At 47.7% G+C, this 23,618-nt stretch overlaps 5 protein-coding genes across 5 annotated transcripts; 1 reads left to right on the top strand and 4 right to left on the bottom strand.

Moving 5' to 3' along the window:
* Window positions 1-28: 28 nt before the first annotated feature.
* On the top strand, window positions 29-8,218 carry LOC117644380 (band 4.1-like protein 5). The gene is made up of 15 exons (XM_034383785.1): window positions 29-398; window positions 827-931; window positions 1,229-1,271; window positions 1,368-1,544; window positions 1,633-1,796; window positions 2,218-2,453; window positions 2,541-2,680; window positions 2,779-2,896; window positions 2,983-3,266; window positions 3,366-3,461; window positions 3,578-3,763; window positions 3,845-3,908; window positions 3,998-4,064; window positions 4,808-5,446; window positions 5,815-8,218. Exons 1-15 carry the CDS (start codon window positions 243-245, stop codon window positions 6,106-6,108), a joined length of 2,769 nt encoding a protein of 922 aa, XP_034239676.1. The 5' UTR covers window positions 29-242; the 3' UTR covers window positions 6,109-8,218.
* Window positions 8,209-13,339, bottom strand: LOC117644385 (calpain-7-like). The gene is made up of 13 exons (XM_034383800.1): window positions 13,256-13,339; window positions 12,004-12,245; window positions 11,699-11,856; window positions 11,389-11,614; window positions 10,985-11,301; window positions 10,770-10,902; window positions 10,445-10,635; window positions 10,142-10,369; window positions 9,767-10,011; window positions 9,481-9,686; window positions 9,194-9,402; window positions 8,889-9,106; window positions 8,209-8,789 (listed from the first exon to the last, which is right to left on the bottom strand). The coding sequence occupies exons 2-13, from the start codon at window positions 12,221-12,223 to the stop codon at window positions 8,645-8,647; spliced, it is 2,496 nt and encodes an 831-aa protein (XP_034239691.1). The 5' UTR covers window positions 12,224-12,245; window positions 13,256-13,339; the 3' UTR covers window positions 8,209-8,644.
* On the bottom strand, window positions 12,410-13,342 carry LOC117644420 (adrenodoxin-like protein 1, mitochondrial). Its single transcript, XM_034383899.1, has one exon. The coding sequence runs from the start codon at window positions 13,210-13,212 to the stop codon at window positions 12,700-12,702; it is 513 nt and encodes a 170-aa protein (XP_034239790.1). The 5' UTR covers window positions 13,213-13,342; the 3' UTR covers window positions 12,410-12,699.
* Window positions 13,343-13,459: 117 nt separating this feature from the next.
* On the bottom strand, window positions 13,460-17,168 carry LOC117644399 (gustatory and odorant receptor 24-like). Its single transcript, XM_034383825.1, has 11 exons — window positions 17,089-17,168; window positions 16,375-16,566; window positions 16,140-16,237; window positions 15,862-16,014; window positions 15,526-15,660; window positions 15,077-15,232; window positions 14,361-14,530; window positions 14,068-14,209; window positions 13,884-13,955; window positions 13,708-13,797; window positions 13,460-13,625 (listed from the first exon to the last, which is right to left on the bottom strand). The coding sequence occupies exons 2-11, from the start codon at window positions 16,415-16,417 to the stop codon at window positions 13,494-13,496; spliced, it is 1,191 nt and encodes a 396-aa protein (XP_034239716.1). The 5' UTR covers window positions 16,418-16,566; window positions 17,089-17,168; the 3' UTR covers window positions 13,460-13,493.
* A 1,190-nt stretch (window positions 17,169-18,358) lies between these two features.
* Window positions 18,359-22,395, bottom strand: LOC117644391. The gene is made up of 10 exons (XM_034383813.1): window positions 22,062-22,395; window positions 21,836-21,978; window positions 20,885-21,288; window positions 20,586-20,738; window positions 20,337-20,471; window positions 19,507-19,985; window positions 19,056-19,197; window positions 18,901-18,972; window positions 18,729-18,818; window positions 18,359-18,650 (listed from the first exon to the last, which is right to left on the bottom strand). Exons 1-10 carry the CDS (start codon window positions 22,097-22,099, stop codon window positions 18,522-18,524), a joined length of 1,785 nt encoding a protein of 594 aa, XP_034239704.1. The 5' UTR covers window positions 22,100-22,395; the 3' UTR covers window positions 18,359-18,521.
* Between the last annotated feature and the right edge of the window lie 1,223 nt (window positions 22,396-23,618).

Here is a 23,618-nt window from a genome sequence, read left to right as displayed (position 1 = left end):
TTGTCAAGTGTCCAAATCCGGTTCCAGTTGCTGTTTTCACTGTTGTTGCGGATTGTTGATTGTTGATGTTTAGCTTTTGGCAATGTGTCAACGAATTGTTTTCTTTTGAGTGATTTGGGCATGTTTCTCGCTGCCGTTCCCCCTTGGTGCGCGAATACAAGTGTTCAGTGCGACAACTGATGCTTTTCGCCCGTCCGAATGAACTTTGTTTGAACTAAATGGACCTGTGAAATAAGCAGAAAATGTTACGGTTTCTCAGTCGACGAAAGGGTCGAAACGCCCAGAAGAATCCCTCACAAGTTACTTCTGGCTCTTCTCAGCGGTTTATTCCGAACAAGCACCTTGTACAATGTAAAGTGGTGCTTCTGGACGGTACAGATCTATCCGTGGATTTGACAGTAAGTACCCACAAATGTACCTGTTTCTCATGACACCCTGCCACCTCCCCCTTTCCTCGCATACGTCAAATTTATTCTCACGCATACTCGCTTTTATCTCCCTTTGTGGCGAGTATGTCCAATGTTACACAAGCATCAGTCTTTGCTTAGTTTATTAATTGCATCGCCGGAGTCGCTTTCCTTATACTATTTGCAATTTATTAAGGTCAAACCATAGTCAATTTGAGGTTATACCGATTGAGATTACTCCCATTTTTTGAAAAGAATACAGATTTTCTCTACAAATTCAAATATATTGCACCTATTTAAATTTTTAAGAGATCTTGATTTTTAGTAAGTTATTCTTTTTGAGTTTTTGAAAAGTCATCCTCATGCGTAGCTCTAACTAATTAGTTATGACACAAATTTACTTTCATTTGCTGTTTCAGAAAAAAGCAGTTGGAAGCGATCTCTATGAACAAGTCTTTTATTCTCTTGATCTTATTGAAAAGGACTACTTTGGATTACAGTACACAGATGCCAACAATGTCAAGGTAAAGTTATGAATCCTCATTATAATTTATGGTATTCTTAAGTAGACCATTTTATGGTAGTTTCAGGGTTATTTTCCTCAATCCCATGCTACTCTGTTGTATTCTGTCCCTCATTTTGAATGGCTCCAAAGCACAGTAGTGCAACAGAGAAGCAGCCTAAGTGCTGCAGGTTTATCCTATTGTGAAAGAAGCCAATAAAGGCCCAGAGGTTCTGAGCTGAGGCCATCTCCTGCTTCAACACTGTTTTTTCCACTCTACAAATTTATGTTAATGCCTTTCTTTCTTATTCAACTCTAGCATTGGTTAGATCCCACCAAAGCAGTCAAAAAACAGGTCAAAAGTAAGAAATTTTTCTAATGTTTTCTTCTTTCATTAGTATTACTGAGCTTAATTCCAATCACAATGTTCCTTCATTTTTGAAACTTTTTTTTTTCAGTTGGCCCTCCATACACATTATTCTTAAAAGTGAAGTTTTATTCATCTGAGCCAAGCCAATTGAGAGAGGAACTTACCAGGTATCAGTTTTTCCTTCAGCTGAAACAAGACATATTAGAAGGACGTCTCGAGTGTCCATTACCAACTGGAATTGAGCTATGTGCTCTAGCTCTGCAATGTAAGTTTGTTTGTCTTGGGTTTTGATTACTTTTGTGCATGTATGGAAGTTCTGAATATCATCCTATCATGTGCCTGTTATGTTCCAGCTGAACTGGGAGATTATGAACCTGGGGTCCACACCCCCGCCTTCATATCAGAATTTCGGTTTGTTCCGAACCAAACAGAAGATTTTGAAATTGGTGTTCTTGAGGAATACCAACGATGCAAAGGCTTAACTCCAGCTCAAGCAGAGAGCAATTATTTGAGCAAAGTATGTAACTCTCTGTGGTCTTTTTGTGTAAAGGCGGGTTTATACACAGTTTTTCTTTAGCAAGAATTTTACGCTACATTGATGGTCTTACCGCACGGCAACATGACGGACCGTAGATGGTAGTTCTTACGCTATTAGGCTTAAGCAATGACGCCCGACACGGCACCTTATTGGTTGGATTTGTCCTCATGGCCAGAAATCCACTCTGTTGGTTTTTAGCTTAAAATAACCATCCGACAGTTGGCTCGGCGTCAGGGACCATAAGAACACTGTAAATGCTCCCACGTATCGATACGCGATCGCGACGTTGATTTTGGTGCAGCATAACAGTCTTAACATAGCGCTAGAAAAACTGACTATGAACCCGCCTGATATGTTTCCTCAGTGGCAGATGCATTAATTGATATTGTTAATTCTGTAGGTGAAATGGTTGGAAATGTATGGTGTGGATAACCATACTGTTCTTGGGAAAGACAGCTGTGAGTACTCCTTAGGACTTACCCCTACTGGAATTCTGGTATTTGAGGGTCCTCAAAAAATAGGTCTCTTCATTTGGCCTAAAATTGGAAAACTTGACTTCAAGAAAAAGAAATTGACCTTAGTTGTTGTAGAAGATGATGACCAGGGACATGAGCAGGAGCATACATTTGTCTTTAGGTGATTTATTCTTTTCTGTGTACCTAATATCTTCGACCTGAATTTCATGGGTTTTTTCTAATGTTGTCTATTAATTGTACATGTCAGGCTTCACAATGAAAAGGCTTGTAAACATTTGTGGAAATGTGCTGTGGAGCATCATGCATTTTTCCGGCTCCAAGCACCTGTAAAAGGTCCTTCTGCACGGCAGAACTTTTTTCGTATGGGGTCAAGATTTCGCTACAGCGGTAAGCACATATGACATTATCTGTAGGAATTTTTCTTTTCATTATTTTAAAGAACATTTTTGTATTTATGTATCATGTTTTTATTTTGATATTTTAAGGTAAAACTGAGTTCCAAACAACTCAACAGAACCGAGCAAGGCGTACTGTTCAATTTGAACGTAGACCAAGTCAGCGATATGCTCGTCGCCAATCACATGTTCTGCGGGAAAGACAAAGGTCAGACTTAAGAATATGCTTTTGACTGTGTCTGTAGCTTTACTTGTTCTTCCCTTTACTAAAACTTCCCTAATTTTAATTTGTAGGGGTATTGGTGGCACTTTCAAGAATTCGGATGCAACTGCTGGAGCTCCTGCTCCCTCATCAATTAGTACTGGTAGCTTTCGCAGCATTGGGTCAGCGGCGCCCCAACCGTTGGAAACCCAAATGTCAGGTGTAGGAACCAGTTCAGGTGCTGGTCATTCTAATCATGACGCTTCATCATCCAAACAAGTTGATGTCCCCACTGCAACTTTGGTTAACACATCTGATGATCCTGTAAGTCCTGTGTTGTCTGGAACTCTGAAGCGTCAGAAAGCATCTTCCCCAGGTAAAATAACCCCGACAAACTGGTTCTATATGCTAATCCCATTCTCTCAAATATTCCTGAATTGGTTTCAAACATTTAACATTTCATTTGCATTTACAGCTGAGGAACGGCTAGATACCCTTCTCAAAAGCTTAGCTAAAGAAAGTGCGGCTCTTAATGCGGATAATCCCAATGACTCAAGCTCTATTAGTGAAGGTGTGTGGTTGACAATTTTTCAAAATGAACTAGAGCTGTTTTTGTTGTTGCAAACTTTCAATCAAATTGGTGTTTTGTATTTATATTTATGTTCATTTGGTTTGCCTCAAATTCAGATATTGAGCTGGTTGGTGATCCTGTCCCAACTCTTACACCATCTACTATAACTGGTCCTGCATTATCAAGTACAACGTTTACTTTGTCACCTTTACCTAAATATCGCAACAATCAACGAACCCCAAGTAGTGCTGGACCTGCACGTCCCATTCCTCCAGACCAATTAAAATGCAATATTCTTAAAGGTATTTACTAGGAATGAAGATAAGCCCTTATTCGTCCGTTGCCAATAACTCACTCAAATTATTAACTTCTTTATTTTCAAGCCAAAGCTGAAGAAGGCAAACTATCCAATATAGGAGATGTTTTGGAGAAGAATCTGACAAATGGGTAAGTGTTTTACAATAATTTATGTTTATGTGTTTTTTAAGCTTTGATTACAGGCTCTTTCATTTGTTTTGGTTTTTCATATTTTTAAGTGAACTGGGACACAAGTTTTTCATGGATTCACCTATTGACACCAGAAGTGCAACATTTGTTTCTGTGGTAAGCACATTTTTTGTTTTCCTTCTCTTTTCGATATGTTTTGTGTCATACAAGGAGGAATTGAATTTTGTGTTTTGTCAAATGCTGGGAATTTTGTCCTTAGAAGTTTAATTGGTTTATCATAATAAATTCTTGACTGATTTGTTATTGCTGCCAGGTGTATAGATTTTAAATAATGGGGGTGAGTAAAGATTGTCTGGTCTTACTCTAAAATGTGTCAGTTTTCTGGCTTTTCAGTTTTCCTTTTTGCTAAAATTTTGGCTTTTTAAAAGTAACACTTAAAGTAGTCATACTGCACATTGATCAATCTTAGTCATTGGGAGATTCTGAAGGCTGCTTTGAATTAGGATTGTAGAGTAGACCTTATAAGAACTTGTTCTAGTCAAAGTTATATTGTTTGGGACCTAGTTGTGTTCCACTCATCACTTTTGCCTGCTAAATGTTTGCATCTGCTTGATAAACCTGGCTGAGACGCTACAAATGAGATTTTCTCGTAATAATTTTTAAATGCATAATTGCCAAGGGGCTTTTTTTGTGACAATGAGATGCTTATAAAAGGTTTCTTTTAATAAAAGATTTAAACTGCTTTGGGCATTTCTCCAAGAATAAGAATTTTTAGTCTTTTCAAACAATGTTTATTGCTTTACTTGTTGTTTAACATAGTGTTGTGTTTCGCTTCTTATTGGTTCATTTTTGTTGACTCTTTCTTTTTGTTTGCCGCTTGGCTTTGTGGCTATAAATAGGGAGGAGACAAGCTGACTCTCGCTCTCTCAGGCTCTAGTGCTGCGCAAGGCTCAAATGTTGGAGCTGTTTCTGGCAAAGAAAGTGCTTCCAATTCTGATGAAGAGGATCAAGAAGATGGCCTTACTGAAGAGCGTTCAGACAAAGCAAGATCCCCTACCCCTGTTACTGTTACTCATTTCTCCTGGGGAGATAGAGGAAAACTTGAGCAACGGGTTTTGTCCACTGCCTCTCCATCCCCACCTCCCCTTACTCTAGTAAATAACAACGCTTCCCACTCTCAGCGAAATCGATCTCCTTCACCTTTGTCTCCTTCACTCTTTTCTGCAAGTGCAGATCATGTTGATAAAAAGGCAACCACCCCAACTGCTGTTTATAGCACGAATCCATTCAATCCATTCTCTTCCAAGACGAATTTTTCTCCTACTTCCCCCAGGGAGACAAAATTTTCCAATCCATTTTCATCATCTGAAAAATCCAAAACAAACCCATTCCTTTCCCCTAAGATGGTCCGGACCGATACTAAGAATCCGTTCAAAGATTCGGAGAGTGCGGAGGACCCTCCCCTCCTTGCCCCAGTTGCTTTGGTTTCACCCATGCCTTCTGAGAAGGTAGCTAGTGCAGATGCGCCCAATAAAAAGGTAAGATTTGTGCAGCTGTTCATTTTTTATTTTACCTATTTTTTTTGCTTTTAAGCACATAGTGTAGTGTAAGTCACATTCACTTATAAATGAAACTTTAAAAAAAAAATCTAAGATGAAATTTAATTGTGTATTTGCTTTATATTTATCTAGTTTTTAAAACTATTGCTGTGTTTTTTAAGTTTACTTCAATTGTGTATCTAGCTAATTGTTTTCTTGTGTTACTAAATTGAAGTGTTTTAAACTTTGTTTGTATGTGTGTGTGTGTGTTGTTTGTTTTTGTTCTTTTTGTGTGTGTGTGTGGGGGGGGGGGCTACTTTTCAACTTTGGGTGACATAACTTTGAATGCCAATTTTATTCCTTTGCAGGATTCAGCTGTTGTAAATGATCAACCAGATGGAAACTTGGACATCCCTGCAACAGCTGTTGTTTCTTCAAGCTCAGTTCCTGCAACAGATTCCGTCCCAACTTCATCACCAGCCAATTCTACTGCAAATGCTGTTCCGATGTCCAACTCCACACCTCCTACCACCCTCAATCAACTTTCACCTTGGTTGGTTGCATCGGACACTCTGTCTGGCCCAAGTGCTGCTCAACAAGCAGCCAAAATGATAAAAGAATCGTCTATAACAAGAAAAACTGTAATTACTACTCAGCTTTAGCTGAATCGAAGTAAGGCCTTTCCTCAGTATTTGAAAGTTTTGTTGACTTTGTAAAAAGACAATGTATGTGTTTTTTGCCCCACCGAACATATACTACACATTGTCCTCTCTCCTTGTTTTACTTCATATTAAGAAGCCTTTCCTCTCAATGTTAGTAGAGTAACTGACTGTTAGGGTTTTGCCAGACCTGCATGTTAATGATTTTAGTTTAAATGTATGCAGTTACTAAACCATTGTGCGGTGAGTGCCACTTATAATTTATAAATATTTATGTGAGGTGTCTATGTATAATTTTTTATGTTCTATGATTTTACCTGATATTCTATTGTTTGTTGATGACCCATTTCTTTTTTTTTTTTTTTTTTTTAATTAAAATTTTATATTCTACATGGAATGTGGTTTGATGGGTTTATGTCGTCTTTCTTAATATGTATTAAATGACTTCCTTGAATACCAGATTAGGAGCTGCGGTCGCAATTGATGAAAAACTCTGATGTGATGAGAGAAAAGAGAAACAACCCTGCATTTTATTTTGGATCTTGATTTATTCTGCCAACCTCGTATTTACATAAAGCAATTCTTTAATTGAGAAGTTGACCACTGTGCCAGCTTTTGTATTGCTGCCAATGTTAACTTTTGCATTCTATAAAAATCTTGAACAAATCGAGGTCTGTACTACTTATATTTTTAAGTCCTTGTTAATTGACCAATTTTATAAAAAATTGATAAACTTTGGGCCAATGGGCTGGTACTCCCATGGTCAGTAGTAAAATGTCTTTAGTACCCTTTTGTTCACTGTGTCTTATTTTATTTGGGATCAAAAAGTACGATAATTTGTCTGTGATTCTTTTATAGTTTGTGCTCTAGATCAGGCAGATTCTAGCTGTTTCTTAAAAATGATTGTGTCTGGAGATGAAGCTCATTTTACGTAAAACCATTGCTTTGAATTTTCCCATGAATGATTATTTGAATTGATTTGGCTATCAGAAAGAAAATATTGTGACTGAATCTTCTTTCAGTGGAATCTGTGTTCCTATCTATGATAACTGTAGTTTGTGATATAACTTGTATGTATGCCCATGAACTTATTTGCCTTGCATTCTCACAAATGCAAACTTTAAGGAACAGATTGTTTGTCGGTATAATTCACATGTGTTTTGTGCATTCATTTGAAGTAGGAGATGCACCTTCTTCCAGAGTTTTGCCAAATTATTGTATTAGGCTGTATCTTTACAAGCCTCATAAATCTTCATGCATGACAAGTATTATCTTAAATCCATTTCATATGTTTTTGTTCTTCTGTTACTGTGAGGAAAACGGTATCATATATTCCAGCATTTGGAGTTTTGTGGATCAATATGAATATGATGACTGATGACGTACTTTTACTTGATGTTAGTAACATATTGTTGTCCTTAGTCCTTACAGAGACCTTGTATTATGCAGCTTTGTGCTATTAAGTAGTCTATTTTCTAACAATTAATAAGGTTCTTACTGTTTGGTTTAACCGGTGTTTTGTGATATTGTTGATACTGGTTTGAGAGGTATGGTCCATACTATTCCTGTATGAATTTTATCTCCTGTACTCCCCTTTTGGAGGTTTTCTTCACATGTCAAATAATCCTTTGTTGGTACAGTTGTACCTTGTAAATGTGCAGTTTATACTTTTCTTTAACTGTGTGTGCCATTATAAAGGGCTTTGTTTTTTGACTTTGTCTTCACAAACAATTTTCATTCCAAGCAATGTATTGAATGTCTCTACATTGTTGTCTTAGTCTAAGACCCTTTCGTACTTAAGTTAATGCATTGAAATTGACCATTACTGCTTAGAATGTAACATACTGTCTGAATACTTTACTGTAGCAAATGGTCATTTTACAACTAGTTGCCTGACAGGCTTTGCCATCTTTGTAACATTACCACTACCAGTCCGTACTTAGTTTTGTTGGGTGACTAGCTGATACCTTGAGTTTAGGTTCTTTCTTCAATTTTGTGATTAAACTGTGACTGCTCCGTCCCTTTTCCAAAGTGCCTGTAACATCCGTCCTTCCAAAATTAAATCCTTACATTTATATTAAAGTATAAATAAATATATTCACATATGTATGTATCCATTAGATTTTATTTCAGCAAATCTTAGTAGATAATCAAAATAAGCCGCTGATAGCTTCAGATCATGACAAAATGGTGCATGATTTTACAAATCATTTTTCACAGATAATTCAAAACATCATCCTCTCAAGAAATATTCATAGAGTTAAATTCATTACAATAAATATTATCACAGCATAAACAATATTAAAAGTAGAGAAGAAAACAACTCCAGAATGTAAAAACAAACTAAAAAACTCTTTCAACCTGTTGGTGTCGGGAACATGATTGAACATCTATTCAATTTAAATTCTGATATATACAAAACAAAAAAGGCTAATAAAATTTGAAGACACAAACACAACAAGTAGCAAGGTGCTTAAAAGAGAATCTTAAATACAAGAAAAGTGCAAAGCATTTGACAAGATAAGAAGTAAAAATAAAATCACTGAATCCGTCCTAACTTAAAGTGGCATGATGACTTCACTGTAAGAATGAAGGGACCTTCCTGGCCAGGCTGAAATGTACTTGGAACGATGTCATACGTGCCTGATGGTAAATCTTCAATTTCAAAAGCTACAAAGCCAGACCTGAAAAAGCACAAGGATTAATTTTTAAAATATTCTCATGATAACTCATAGTATGTAAGCTTTTGCATTACATGTAATGCTTCTAATAGGCAAACACACCTGAATAATCCAGAAGATCTCTTTTTATTGGAGCTTGAATCATGAGGGATTAGATCCAGACCCATCTGAAACTGCTTCGGACCTTTCAAATCTAGCAAAAGTTGATTGTTATTGTGGGGCGATTCCAAGACTAGCTGATACCGAGGATTGTGTAGATAAGTGTCAGGATGGTTTCCACATCCACCAGCGCTGGTACCTTTCCACTGCCCATCAGTTACCTGCAAATTAATTTGGTAGGTACAAATATTTAGAGGGAAAGGAAACAGTTGTTTATCAAATGATTGAAATGTTGGGTTGGTAGTTACCTCCTTGGTGTGCACATATGGATTTCTTATAGGTTCAAGTTTGAAAGGGCATGTGGCATATGCACGTAAAGTGTAGTAGATTGTGTGCATCTTTTCATACTGTGACACTACAAGAGTGTACTTTCTTGCACTATTCTCAGACAATTTTATCTTACATAAATAGTGAGGGCTATTTATGCGAACCCCATCTATGAATGGTGGTGGATCGTCTGAGAAGAAAATGGTCTGTTCAATTAAATGCCTGGGTCAACAAACTCACTATAAATAGCAGGGACATGGAAACATACATGGATAGTAGACTCTTTTTCCTTCAGTCTTGTAAACTAGAACTGTTATGAATTCACGATTTTCTTTGAAGTCCTGAATATTTGTGATGTGCCTAGTAAGAAGAATCCATACAGCTCCTTGACCTGGTCCCACTTCCAAACGAAATTGAGGGTTGTCTCCAATATTGTACGCATCCTTGATTGGTCCAGTGCCTGCTTTCCATGATCTAGACACAAATAAAGCCAGCATTATTCTAATTCTTCATGTAATGCACACTGAATAAATAGAATGAGCATCTTTACTAACTGATGAATACAATAAGTATATTGGAACATTTGAGGGTCCCAATTGAGGTAGAATACATCATAAAATCGCAGAATACTTTCATAATCAATCCAAAACACTCCATTATCAAACATGGCAGCACTGTCAGGGTTGAAACCCAGAGTTTCTTTCATTTCTTTGGTCCAATGCTGAGTATCAAGCTCTGAGTAATTTCCTCTCCACCTTAAGTGAGACCATGGATTTTTTAATTTCATAAGTCTTACACCCTAAAAAAAAGAAAAAAACACCCTTCATTAAAAATAATTGAAAGAGCTAATTTTTATGGTTCATGCAATACTGAAACAATATGACATTGAAGCAGGGTAAAGAGCCAATAAATTGTTGAACTTGACTTACATTCACTCTTCTTACATCAAGAACAGCATAGGCATGAGTAGGAACAAGACCAGCTCTTTCAGCTTCTAGCTCTGACAATTCACCAGTCGCCACAGTAGCCAGAACATTCCCTTTCTGAATGTGACTCAAAAGCATATCGAACAGGGCATCACCATTAAAATCAGGCTCCTTTGGAAGAAGAGGTTTTCTCTCTGGTATCCACCCCGTCAGTGCATGTAAATCTATGTTCTAAACAAAACACACAAATGAAAAAATTTCTCTAAATTCAGTCAAGAAATTAGATGCTGTGCAGCAAATACTTACACTATTAGAACCAGGGAAATTGTAGCCTCCCATAACTTTCATGTACGCTTTTTCAAGAAGAGATATCCAAAGCTCATTGCGATTGATGGAATAAGAGCACAGGAGCTCTCCATGTCGACCCACAGGGAGAGAATCATCAATTATTACCTTACGAGGCACACCATTGATGTGTAACTTTATCATATATTTTCCTAGAAATTCGGGGGAAAACACATTCATTCATAGTCTTTTAATTGAACATGAGAAAGACCCAAGGTGGACCAAAACACACACAGGGATCAAAATGAAATCAAACAGTCTCCTCAAATCTTCTCAGAGAACATACCAAATGGGTTGTAAACAGGTTCTTTTTGTCGGTTCTTGGGGTATATTATGGAAGTTATTAGCCTCTTTTTAAACCGCCTCTCATACAGCGCTCCAATGGCAAGAGATGCTACAAATGAACAATCTGACACAATCTGAAATATTCAAAAGGATGAAGACAATAATTTAATAATAACTGAATTGTGAAAAGAAACAAACAATTCAAATTCGACATACCGTTTGTTTAATACTGTAAGGATCAACCTGGCTTCCAAAAACCATCACAGGGTCCTCACAATAATCAATTGGACGAGCCCATCGGTCAAAAGCTGATCTTTGCTTTGGAGATAGAGCCAAAAAGCCATCCTTGTCTGAGAATGGAATAGCATACTGAAACTTTTCTTTGAGGTCTATGCTCATGAATGGCACATACTCCCTTTCATTAATTCTAGACGTGGAAAGCAAAACACGTTTTTCTTCTTCTGTGTATGTGTTGGACCCTCCAACAACCTTGAGATGAGCACTAAATCCACGATGTAAAGGTGGATGGCTACCTACAACAACATTATTGTCTCTTTCCTAACAATTTCATCATGATTTCATCATTACTACTATTCAGTTCTGAAATTCAACTCAGTTACCTGAAGGACTGCCTGGTGATTTTAATGTCAGATTGCCAATTTTCCCTGAAATATTTTGCACGTTTGTAATGTGAGATGGAGTAGATGATGGTGATGTCTTGGAGGCTTCTGATGAAACAGCAGCCTCAGCAGGACTAATTCCTTTCAGTGTCTCAGCTCTTTCTAAAGCTCTGTGCAGTAGAGTATTTAGTTTTTCTTGCTGCTCAGGATCCTTTGTCACAGCTCTCTAAAAATACACAAAAAAAAACCTTAAGTCCTATTTTCTGAATCAACCAAGGTAAGCTCACATTACAAGGAAACGCTTCCTTACAGCTTTTATACTCAGTTCCACAGCTTGTGTGTATAGCTCAATTGCCTCTTCTTTCAGTCCAGCCTCATCAGCGTCAAGAGCGTGGCCAAAGAGAAATCTACACCTTTGTAGCTGTTGCAAATCTTCAGATTGCTGGGAATTACATTTTGCTGCTTGCACTGCAAATAAAATTGGACGTATCTCAAATCATTTTTGCAATAAAATAAATAGTTCTTGTTTAATCTTTTCGTTTCTTTTTCCAGATAACAAAGGAGTCTGTTTGTGGTTGCGGAATCAACTGTGCTTGTCAATTTCAGTTTACTTACACTGTTGCTGTATGCCTTGACTTCTTTCATGGTACTCGGAAGCTTTCCTAAGCCAACTTGTGCCCATCTCCTTATCCTCAATAAGTTCTGCTGCATAGCGTAAATGACTAGCAGCATCCTCATAGTAATAAAGGGCTGCTGGCAACTGGCCACTTGTATCAAAACGGACTGCTAGTTCTGCAGATGTCTGAGCATTCATGAAAAAATCCTGAGCATTCATCCTTCCAGCTCATGGGCTAGATCTGAAATAAATTCATGGAAGTATTAAAATCTAAGATTTGATCTGCACATGGCATATTGATGCTTTTTTGCTAATGTCAATCAAGAGTGTACCAATGAAGTCATTAAGCAAATAGTGAAAGTGACATGGCTATAGATTTAACTACATGTATGAGGTAAAATAAACTTAAGGAGGACAAGTTCCAAGCCTTTATTGAAATAGTCGGATCGAAACAACGATGTAATAGAGCTGACAGGAGTGCTACTTTGTTAAAGACAACATAAAAAAATAGAAACAAAATTAATTTATATGAACATTGCTAACATTAACTAGATGTTCTACTTTGTTTGTCACAATCCTGGGGACTGGACTATACGGTCACTTCCAAAATGTGAGAATTTTGACAAAAGATATAAAATACAAACAATGTTATTACAAGTTGTCATCTCATTTTAATCATACAACTTCAACAATCTTCAATGAGGCTTCGGCTTGTGTCCATCAACATAAAAGTTTCGAGTGGCTTGAGGAAGACGCAATTGAATGCCTTCTAACTCTTTGGTGAGAATAATTTGACAACCAAGTCTCGAATTTTCTCTGAGAAAGGGTGCCATGTCAAGTAAGTCATTTTCTTTGTCATCAGCTTCAGGGAGGATATCAACATGATCACTTTCAACGTAAACATGGCAAGTGGTGCAAGCCAAGGAAGCCTCGCAAGCACCTTCCATTTCAATGTCATGACGATGGGCGAGGTACAACACATTGTCTCCCACTTTCCCCCTTATGCGAGATGCATTGCCATTTTTGTCTATATACGTGACATGTACAACTTCTTCTTCGGATTTCGGGTCCTCGTATTCGTATTCTCCGTGGTACGAGTTGGGTGAGGTTTGTAGATAACGAATACATCTTGACGCAGCACAGGGGACACGCGTCTTCTGATGTTTAGTGAAATACGTTGATAGACGACTTATTCTAGAGACAAGCATTTCTTGCCTGACTAGTACGAAGGAACACTACAACAAAACCCACCGAAAGAATCAACAAGCCAGACTTGACGTGCAAAACATAACCTTGTCCTTGTCCCGTCGTCCCGTGCCGCCCGCCCCTCCGCCTCCCCCACCCCACCGCGCCTGCGCAGATTGTCGAACGTCGTCACGTGATCCACCGCCACCCGTTTGACTCGGTGCGCGGTAGTGCGCGGTGGTCGAAGTCTCCGAAAGACAATGACTCATTTGCTCTGATACTGTAGGATTTGGGTCCAATGTATTTATTTATTCAGCAGCTTCTGATTTGTCTGAATGCTGGACTCGACACTGCTGGCGTTAGGCTGGAGCGCATCCTCAACACCCTGCTGAAACTGCATCATGATCACCATGTACGTGACCGTCGCGGAGATGACCTGCAACAAAGTGAAACCATCCGACAAAGGAACATGAGGTGCAGCTCAAAACAGCAAAATGACGGGTTCCTCGTTTACGCACCGAGGTAAATAGAGGCCGACCCACGACCGTGAAACCACCCAGAGAAACAGCGGCCGGGAACGCAACCACAGACTGGTAGAACAGTGAAACCTGCAAAAATGTTTAGAAAGTTGTTTAATTTGCCGGATGGGTGGGCAAGCCGTATGTGTTTGTGGCTGACTTTAATGAGTTCACACCGTTTCGAATAGTTGGGGATCGTCGGCGCCCAGGGAGAGCTTGTCCAGCACATCGACTACGGGACCACACATCTGAAATCGCATCGAACAACTGTAAGGATTTTAACAGACCGAACTGAAAAGGAAAATAGTAAAGGCGAGACGCATTGCCTGATACTGCCCTGCGCCGTCACCCATCGGCCACCTGCTGCGTGCCGAAGTGAGCGCCGTTGGTGATGACACCCAGCTGCAGCAGAATCACGGCGGAGAACAGGATCTCGATGACGGCGTTGAAGAGGATGCCGCTGGTGACGTACACGAAGAACATGTACATGCCCAGCAGCAGGCTGAGGGGCACCAAGTCATTAAGCTAGAGCTGTGCTGGGTCATCAGGAGGGAGGGAAAATCACGCGCGAAAAAGGAACCCTACTCTACGTTGCAAGGTAAGAAACAGAAACTACACCGAGAGAGAATTTCAGGAGCTACGTTTAAACTAACCTGAGGAACAGGTGAATCAGCTGGAACACGTCCATGAAGCAGTAGTCTGTGCGGTTGTACAGCGTCCGCAGGGCGACCCAGAGGCGATGGCCGTCGCGGATGGCGCGCAGCCCGGCCTGCTTGTCCTGCTCGCCCGCCCCCGAGTCCGCCCGGCCCGACATCACCGGAATCTGGCGCCAGAAGAAGGGTGGGAGTCAAACGGCAGCAGCGAAGCGACTTGGAAGCGACCGTGAGAGAGTAGGACTCAGCAGAACCCAGTAGGACCCAGTAGAGCCCAGTAAGACCCAGTAGAACCCAGTAAGACACAGTAGGACACAGTAGAACCCAGTAAGACCCAATAGAGCCCAGTAAGACCCAGTAGGACACAGCAGGGCCCAGTAGGACACAGTAGGACCCAGTGGGAGCCAGTAGGAGCCAGTAGAACTGAGAAGGACCCAGTAGGACCCAGTAGGACTCACTCAGTACGACTCAGTACGACTCAGTAGGACCCAGTAGTAGGACCCAGTAGGACTCAGTAGGACTCAGTAGGACCCAGTAGTAGGACCCAGTAGGATCCAGTAGGACCCAGAAGGACCCAGTAGGACTCCGTAGGACCCAGAAGAACCCAGTAGGACCCAGCAGGACACAGTAGGACCCAGTAGGACTCAGTAGGACACAGGCAGAGGGACCCGGAAGGACGCAGTTTAGGACCCAGTAGGATTATTCGAGTGGCCCACCTGGTGAAGCTCCGCGCAGATCGCCTTGGCCGCCTCCCACATCTGGAAGTGGTGCGTGGCGAAGAAGAGCGTGACGAGGAACTGCATCATGAGGGAGGAGACGGCGGCCGGCAGGTAGCTGTAGCTCAGCTGCAGCATGACGGATCCAGTGGCGGCCTTTGGGAGGGGCAAAGTAGCCTTTCTTGCCTACTTACACTGGTCAAAGGACGACTGTTTGCCTTCCTTTCAGGCGGCTATCTAGATGCCACAGGGAAAGGGGCAAAAACCCCTTTGCAGGGGTTTTTGTTCGTGCGTAGGCGCCCGCCTAGGGTTGCACCAATCATATATGAGCTCTATAGTGCTCGTTTCTCGTCAGAATGACGTCATAGGATGGCTATTGCCCGTTGCCTAGTAGGCAGGCAACCCTTTCAACACAGCTTCATCGTGGAAATGTTTGCCTGCAGACAGACCTGCAGGAAGGTGACGGCTACGGATACGAAGGCGGTGAAGGCGAAGAAGGCGCAGACGACGAGCCTCGCCACGCGCCGGCGTCGGCCCACCCAGTGCGGCGCCAGCGGCGCGGTGGCGATCGAGGCATGCAGCGCCTACAGTGTGCGAGCATCCGCTTTACGACATGTCCACAGTACTCTTCGACCCGTCACTCTGTCTCTCTCGCACCCATGCGGACGCCTCACGAGTCCGAGAGAGACAGAGCGACGAAAGCGACTCTCAGTTTGCTGCCAGAGGCAGCTCGCGGAACTCAGTTTTGGTCTGCGCTCCTCGCGTTCAGTGTGGCTCGCACGCACCTCGTACTTGGCGAAGTCCTGCAGGATCTTCCTGAAGGTGGAGGTGCACAGCCAGAGGTACGGCGTGAAGAGCTGCGGGGCCAGCACCACCAGCACCTCTACGGCGAACAGGCGGTCGTCCAACCGGGCAGACGAGTTGACCGCCAGCGGGAACTGTGAACAGTGCGGGCTGATTTCCGAACGGGACTCTCCTCGCTGTCCCTCTCGCACTCATAGTGGGCGGACAGAGCCTGCATGTCCGCACGCAGGAGCGTCAGTCGCAGAAACTCGTTTCCTACCTGGTCGCTCCACACCAGCGTCTGCGAGACGGTGCACACTGCGAACACCATGCCGCAGTGCAGGAGGGTGGAGCGGCCCGGGTGCAGGCTGGGTAAACCTGCGCAGAAAGCGTCGGGAAGGCTGCCGGGGAGAGGCGGAGCTTTCGTCGCTCTTTCTCTCTCGCACTCAAGGGGTTAGAGTGCGAGAAAGGCAGCAACGAATGGCCGGAATCTTCCTGTGGCTCCCGGGACTCACGGGGGTGTCGGATGGCCACGGGCATCATGCCGCACGCCGCCATGCCGTACACCACGGGGGCGAGCGGCGTGCCGGTGAAGTCGAGGGCGTCGCCGCCGCGCTGCTGGGCCTTGGCGGCGTCGGCGACCGGGACCCACGGCTGGACCCGCGCATGGCCCTGTGCGCGGTCCCCGTCCCACGAGTCTGTGGTGCCTGCCAAAGGGTCGTCCAAAATGGCGTTACCTGCTTGCGTTGGGATTTAACCCGAGGTAGAGCACCTTTGGTAGGAGCCTCAGTCTCTCTCGCACCCCTACGGGGAGCCGGGAGAGCCCCACATGTAGTTATGTCATTGATTGTGGCCAAAGGCCACACCGGCCACACACGTGTTGTTGCATTGCGTGACTTTGGCAGCCGGCCTCTGCAAGAGCACCGCTTGCCTGTGGCTTGCTGGAGCTTGAGTCGTGGAGATAGCGCATACCGTCTCTGCAACTGTGTGTCGCGGGGCGGGATGGCGGCCTACCTCACCATTACCATTAAGGGCTATAGACCACACATGATCGTATGCCATTTCGGGCCCGGCGCTACAGGGCACGCTAGACTGTTGGCTGCTACAATGCCAAGTCAACCCGTCGTCGGCCAGCATTGGTTGGATGACGAGAACGCCGGTCGTTTGCGGAGTACCTTTGCGGCCACAAGTGCGAAAGAGACAGAGCGCCAAACCCTTTTCCACAGTACCTCCGGACCGGACGACGCGCCCTCCCAGGACCGCGAAGCCCCACTTGTGGAGGGGGGTAGGGGACCCAAGGCGCGGCGCGCGCGGCACCGAGGACCCCGACGGCGGCTCTGGTGGCGACGACGACGGTGCGACGCGTCCGCTGAAGAAGACTTCACCTCGCGCCCAGAAGTCACTGAACCTGCAGAAGTAAGGAGAGGAACTATCGCGCAGTTTGGCGCCCCTCCCACCCCTTGACCTCACGGCCTTCCACCGACCTGGACCGCCACGCCACCCGCGACCGCGGCGACGCCATGTACCGCGCGGCGCTCGTGCCGGGTGTGCTGGCTCGAGTACCGGAAGCATCTGAGGCTCGGCTCTTCCAGTCTTCAGGCTGCGCGCTGAGGAAAGCGGTCTCATCGATTCGCCACGCCCTCGTGGAGACGGCCTCGCGGCGCCTCGGCCTGCACGGCCTGCAGGGGTCGATGGGGTCGTCCGACGTGACGGCGCCCCGGATGGGTCTGCAGCAATGACTGGTTACAGGACTTCGCAAAGGGCGTAGGTCACACGGGGCGTGGGTGCACACCCCACCGCCGAAGCGACTCCAGGATTCCAGGGTCCATGATTCTTAAAGTCCTGGAGTCCTGAGCTATCCGCGGTGACGCGAAGTCGCGAAGTCCTGAAGTCCTGAAGCCGCGGTTTCACGGTTTCGCGGCCTCGCGCACCGTTGAGTCAAGACGTGGCAGTGACGCAAAGCCGCCATGCCGCGAAAAAAACGCGTGAACCGCGGCGCAGGGGCGCAATCTCCGCCCCTAACAGCGCCGCTCCGTTCCGGCGCGCCCGCCAAGTCGAGTATAGGCAACCCGCTCGCCCGCTGCGTGTTGGTTTCCGATGCCGGCCAGTCCGGCGCGGAGGCCAGAGGCGGTGCGGTAAGTGCACGGGAGAGCGTAGGAAATACGTGGGAAATCCGTGGGAAGAGCGTAGGCAGAGCGTGGGAAGCGCGCGGGAAGTTTGTGGGAAGTGTGTGGGAAGTGCGTAAGAAGTTCGTGGGAAGTGTGTGGGAAGTGCGTGGAAAGTGCGTGGAAAGTGGCCGGGAAGTTCGTGGGAAGTATGTGGGAAGTGCGTGGAAAGTGCATTGGGAAGTGGGTGGGAAGTGGGTGGGAAGAGCGTGGGACGAGCGCCAAGCGCCATTTCGGGGACTGAATCGATTCTTATTTTGATAAGGTCACAAAAAGACATTTACGCAGTAGGATTTTGGCCAGATGCATCTGGCATGTAATTGAAACAATGAGGTAGTCGTTAACGTGATTTATTTTTGCGAAAATCATGTCAAGGGTGATAATGTGTGCTAGTGTGCTCAAAGTGACAACATTTTTTAATAATTTTTTTAAAATGAAAAATGTGTTTGGGTTGAAATCTTCTTGGAGCCACGTCTCATTTCAGTGCGTACAACTATTTATCGAGCAACTTCTGAATTTTGCTGAATGTGGGGATCGACATGACTGGCGTTGGTCTGGAGCGTGTCGTGAACACCCTGCTGAAACTGTATCAGGATCACCATGTACGTCACCGTCGCGGAGATGACCTGGGGCAAAGTGGGCAGTAAGGATCATGTGGCTCAAACACTCGAAGCAGCAAAATGACGTCATTTTCGTTGACGCACCGAGGTAAAGAGAGGCCGACCGACGGACGTGAAACCACTCAGTGAAACAGCAGCCGGGAACGCAACCACAGACTGGTAGAACAACATAACCTGAAAAGGTATTTAGAAAGTAGTTCTATTTGCCGGATGGACAGGCTGTTGGTGTTCGTGGCTGACTTCAATGGATTCACACCGTTTGGAACAGTTGAGGGTCGTCCGTGACGATGGAGAGCTTGTCCAGAGCATCGACCACGGGGCCACACATCTGAAATGGCATCGAACAATTGTGTGAATTTTGAAAAATAAACAGTGGACGTGAGACGCGATGCCCGGTGCACCGTCAGCCACCTGCTCCGTGCCGTAGTGCGCCCCATTGGTGATGAGGCCGAGCTGCAGCAAGGCCGTGGCGACCATCAGCATCTCGATGGCCGCGCTGTAGAGGACGCCGGAGGCCACGAACACGAGTAACATGTAGGTGGCCAGCAGCAGGCTGAGGGGCACCAATCAGGGGACATCAGACGCGAGTCCGACGCAATACTCTGGAAACCCATATGGGAGGCGGTCAAAATCCCGCACACGTTTTGACCTCCAGAGTCGCTGAATGGGACTCGAGCCGAACGTGTGACCCCACCAATGGATGGCTCTCCGAACGAGGAATCCATTGGTGGGGTCACATAGGCCCGGCTCGAGTCCCGTTCAGCGACTCGCTGGAGTCCAAAATGCGCCCAGAATTTGGGCCGCGTCCCACAATGGCCGCGGCCGCGAAATCGCTCGCACGCCTCGTTCCAGGCTCCAGGACCTGAGGAACAGGTGCAGGAGCAGGAACACGTCCAGGAAGCAGTACTCGGTGTGGTTGTACAGCGTCCGCAGGGCGACCCAGAGGCGGTGACCGTCGCGGATGGCGCCGATGGCGCGCAGCCCGGCCTGCTTGTCCTGCTCGCCGGCCTGCAAGTCCGCCGGGCCCGACGCCACCGGAATCTGGCACCGGGAGAAGGGTTGGAGTGAGCGCCAAATGGCGGCAGCAGCACACTGATTCCGCACTCGTCTCTCTCGCACTCGTGGGGCGTCCCGCAAGAGCGCGAGAGAGACAGGTCGACAGGCAGGCTTGCCGACGGTTTGTTTGAGGCGTGCGGCATTCCAGTGGCCCACCTGGTGAAGCTCCGCGCAGATCGCCCTGGCCGCCTCCCACAGCTGGTGGTGGTGCGTGGCGAAGAAGAGCGTGACCAGGAACTGGATCATCATGGAGTAGAAGGCGGCGGGGAAGTAGAAGTAGCGCAGCTGCAGCGACGAGAGCGGGATGCGTGCCAAGCGATTGCGCCGCATACAGTGGATTTGCCAGAAGACCGGTGGAGGCGGTCAAAATCCCGGACGCGTTTTGAGCTGCAGAGCCTCTAAATGGGACTCGAACCGAGCGTGTGACCCCACCAATGGATTGCTCTCCGAACGAGGAATCCATTGGTGGGGCCACTCGGTTCGAGTTCTATTTAGCGACCCTGGAGCTCAAAACGCGTCTGGAGTTTAGGTCGCCGGCGCCGGTCCTCTGGCCCACTGTGCGCCGGGGGAGAAATCACAGCGGACTTTGCTCTCGAGAGGTTCGGCAACCCTGGTGCGTCACCGACAGGGACAGACCTTGAGAAAGGTGATGCCCAGCAGCACACAGGCGGTGCCGCTGAAGCAGGAGGAGATGATGATCCTCGCCAAGAGGCGGCGTCGGCGCACCCAGCGCGGCGCCAGCGGCGTGCTGGCGATCGAGGCATGCAGCGCCTACAGTGAGCGAGGCATTGCTTTAACGCGACGCTTCCAGTTCCAGTTCCTGGACGCGCAAGTCGAGGCCGAGGCCACCCAGGTCCGAGAGGTTGCTTGCAGTTCGCACAGTACCTCGTACTTGGCGAAGTCCTGCAGGATCTTCCTGAAGGTGGAGGTGCACACCCAGGCGTAGGGCGCGAAGAGCTGCGGCACCAGCAGCACCAGCACCTCCACGGCGAACAGGCGGTCGTCCCACCGGGCCGACGAGCTGATCGCTACCATCAACTGCAAAGCGTCCCTCAGCTGCCTCATTTCCGAACAGGCACTTCCTCGCTCTGTCCCTCTGGCACACACAGTGGGCCCGTAGGAGTGCGAGAGGGACAGAGCTGCATGTCTACTCGCAGTGCCCGTCGCAGAAACTCGTTTCCTACCTGGTCACTCCACACCAGCGTCTGCGAGGCGGTGCACACCGCGAACACCATGCCGCAGTACAGGAGGGTGGAGCGGCCCGGGTGCAGGCTGGGTAAACCTGCGCTGAGAGCGTCGGGAAGGCTGCCGTGGATAGGCGGAGCTTTCGTCGCTCTTTCTCTCTCGCACACTGTTAGAGTGCGAGAGAGGAAGAGAAAGCAGCGAATCGGTACCTCTGCTCCGGAACCTGACTCACGGGGGTGTCGGATGGCCAGGGGCAGTATGCCGCTCGCCGCCAGCCCGTACACCACGGGGGCGAGCGGCGTGCCGGCGTAGTCCAGGGCGTCGCCGCCGGGCTGCTTGCCGGCCTCGTTGGACTGGACCGCGGCATCGTCCTGCACGTGAACCCCGTCCCACGAGTCCACGCCTGTCAAAGGTGCCAACCGTTTTGCGTTGGGACTCAACGGGCAGCAGGGCAACAGGCTGCCTGCAGTTACCAGCAACAGGCTCTCTTCGGGAGCTCGATTCGACGTTCTGCCTCTCTCGCACCCCACAGTACGTCCCACCAGTGCGACAGAGACAGAGCGACGAAACGTTTCTCAGAATCGTTTCGGGCAGTAGCGCCTTGTCGGGCATGAAATGGCATACGATCATTGTCTAGCCCTTAATGGTAATGGTAATGAGGTAGGCTTCCGCCCCGGCCTGCAACACACTGCTGTAGAGAAGGTGGCCTACCTTGCCCCCGCGAAGAGGGCAGGGGCAGGTTTAGGCCACCGTCTGCACACCGGAGTGTGGCGGGCTGGGCCGGCGGCATACCTCACAGGCGCTATAGCGCACAAGAGTGCTCGCTGCTAAAACTTTGGTGTGAAACCGCGGTTTTACTTTTCTACACGCCCCGATATGCGTGATCCCGTTTGTATGTAGTGCAGGCATGCTAAAATGTTACGTGAGTCGCTTGGTACTTTGGGCAGTACCTCCGGACCGGACGACGCGTCCCCCCAGGACTGCGCGGCCCCACTTATGGAGGGGGGTAGGGGACGCAGGGCGCGGCACGGTGGACCCCGACGGCGGTGCGACGCGTCCATTGAAGAAGACTTCGCCACGCGCCCAGTAGTCACTGAACCTGCAGAGGTAACGAACGGAACTTTCACGCAGTTTGGCGCCCCTCCCACCCTTCGGCCACCACGGCCTTCCACGGACCTGGACCGCCACGCGACCCGCGACCGCGGCGACGCCATGTACCGCGCGGCGCTCGTGCCGGGTGTGCTGGCTCGAGTACCGGAAGCATCTGAGGCTCGGTTCTTCCAGTCTTCAGGCTGCGCGCTGAGGAAAGCGGTCTCATCGATTGGACACGCCTTCGTGGACACGGTCCCACGGCCTGCAGGGCCTGCAGGGGGTCGATGGGGTTATCGGACGTGACGGCGCCCTGGATGGGTCTGCAGGATCCCATGAGTGCGAGAGAGGCAGAGCGACGAAAACGACACTCGGAATCAGTCTCCAGAGGTCAGGGGCGGGAAGCGCAGGGACCGGACGACGCCCCGTGGGACACCCTCTTCAGCCCCATCCGGCCCCACCCGGCCCCACGCGGCCCCACGCGGACCACCGCCACTCTACTCTAGAGCAGTCCTGCTGAGCAGACGGGGTTTGGGAATCAATCGAATGCTTTCCTGCGATTTTCTTGCCATTGTAGCGGCGAGGGTACAGCTCACCAAACACTTTCCATCCAGCATAGGCCGAGTCGGAAGAGGGGGGGGGGGCTGTGAGGCGAAGCTGAGCCCTCGGCGGAGCTTGTCTACGGCGGGAGGGAAGGCCCGGACCCGGGGCGGCAGGGACGGGGCAGGGGCGGCACACAGTGGGCCAGAAGACCGGTGCAGGCGGCCAAAACTCTAGACGCGTTTTGAGCTTCAGAGTCGCTAAATGGGACTCGAACCGAACGTGTCACCCCACCAATGGATTCCTCGTGCGGAGAGCAATCCATTGGTGGGGTCACACGTTCGGTTCGAGCCCTGATTAGTGACTCTGGAGCTCAAAACGCGTCTAGAGTTTTGGCCGCCTGCACCGGTCTTCTGGCCCACTGTGCGTTGTGGCGCGAGGGCGCGAGGGCGCGAGGCCGCGCGAGGCGAGGCGAGGCGAGGCGCGAGCGCGGCGGGGGTGGAAGCCTTACAGTGGCGTACAGCCGGCAAAAGGGACGTGCCGCGTGGCGCGTGCGTTGCCCTTTCTAGCAACTCCACACGGCGACAAAAAGAACGGCATCGCGGCGGGGGCGTCCACAAAACACGTGGACTGTCGCGGCACCTGGACAGCCTCTCTCCTCGGCGCCTATGTTCTTTCCAGTGTGCCCCCTCTGCCAAATTCCTGAGGCGCGGTGCGAACGCGGTGCGAACGCGGTGCGCCAGTTTAATAAGGAAAACGGGCGCGTCGCTGGCCGAGGGCAAGCCGAGGGTGGAGGTAGATGCAAGGGTGGATGGCACACCGCAAGGGCAAGGTGCAGGAGGCGCCAAAGCCGGCGCCCTGCGAGCCTAGAGCTGGTAGAGCCCCTCGGCGGCCACCGTGCCGTTCTTCGGTTCTTCGTCCTCCGTCCTCGTCCCGCCCCGCCCCACCCCGCCCCCACCCCTGGCCGCAACACAGATTCACCCTCGCAGACCCCCAGTCGCCGCTCCGCCTCGCCGCCGAGCACTCGACACTCGTCACGGCGCCGGGCCTCGACGCGACGGCCTCGACGGCCTCGCCTCCCGGAAGACCGTGCCCGCTAATGGG

This window comes from Thrips palmi, unplaced genomic scaffold (assembly GCF_012932325.1).
Source record: "Thrips palmi isolate BJ-2018 unplaced genomic scaffold, TpBJ-2018v1 HiC_scaffold_1, whole genome shotgun sequence".
In the NCBI taxonomy this organism is placed as follows: Eukaryota; Metazoa; Arthropoda; class Insecta; order Thysanoptera; family Thripidae; genus Thrips; species Thrips palmi.
Note: the sequence above shows the minus strand (reverse complement) of the source record. Positions and strands in the feature narration are given on the sequence as shown.

Coding starts and splice junctions, on each gene's coding strand:
- LOC117644380 (XM_034383785.1), top strand. CDS start 243: ATGTTACGGTTTCTCAGTCGACGAAAGGGTCGAAACGCCCAGAAGAAT. Junction 399..826: donor ATCTATCCGTGGATTTGACA/GTAAGTACCCAC, acceptor TTGCTGTTTCAG/AAAAAAGCAGTTGGAAGCGA. Junction 3,267..3,365: donor TCAGAAAGCATCTTCCCCAG/GTAAAATAACCC, acceptor TTGCATTTACAG/CTGAGGAACGGCTAGATACC.
- LOC117644385 (XM_034383800.1), bottom strand. CDS start 12,223: ATGAATGCTCAGGATTTTTTCATGAATGCTCAGACATCTGCAGAACTA. Junction 11,302..11,388: donor ATCACCAGGCAGTCCTTCAG/GTAACTGAGTTG, acceptor ATGTTGTTGTAG/GTAGCCATCCACCTTTACAT. Junction 9,403..9,480: donor AAAAAGAGTCTACTATCCAT/GTATGTTTCCAT, acceptor TTTTCTTCTCAG/ACGATCCACCACCATTCATA.
- LOC117644420 (XM_034383899.1), bottom strand. CDS start 13,212: ATGCTTGTCTCTAGAATAAGTCGTCTATCAACGTATTTCACTAAACAT.
- LOC117644399 (XM_034383825.1), bottom strand. CDS start 16,417: ATGGCGGCGTGCGGCATGATGCCCGTGGCCATCCGACACCCCC. Junction 15,661..15,861: donor AGGACTTCGCCAAGTACGAG/GTGCGTGCGAGC, acceptor CGCACACTGTAG/GCGCTGCATGCCTCGATCGC. Junction 13,798..13,883: donor ATCCCCAACTATTCGAAACG/GTGTGAACTCAT, acceptor ACATTTTTGCAG/GTTTCACTGTTCTACCAGTC.
- LOC117644391 (XM_034383813.1), bottom strand. CDS start 22,099: ATGGCGTCGCCGCGGTCGCGGGTCGCGTGGCGGTCCAG. Junction 18,973..19,055: donor CGCACTACGGCACGGAGCAG/GTGGCTGACGGT, acceptor ATGCCATTTCAG/ATGTGTGGCCCCGTGGTCGA. Junction 18,819..18,900: donor ACCCTCAACTGTTCCAAACG/GTGTGAATCCAT, acceptor ATACCTTTTCAG/GTTATGTTGTTCTACCAGTC.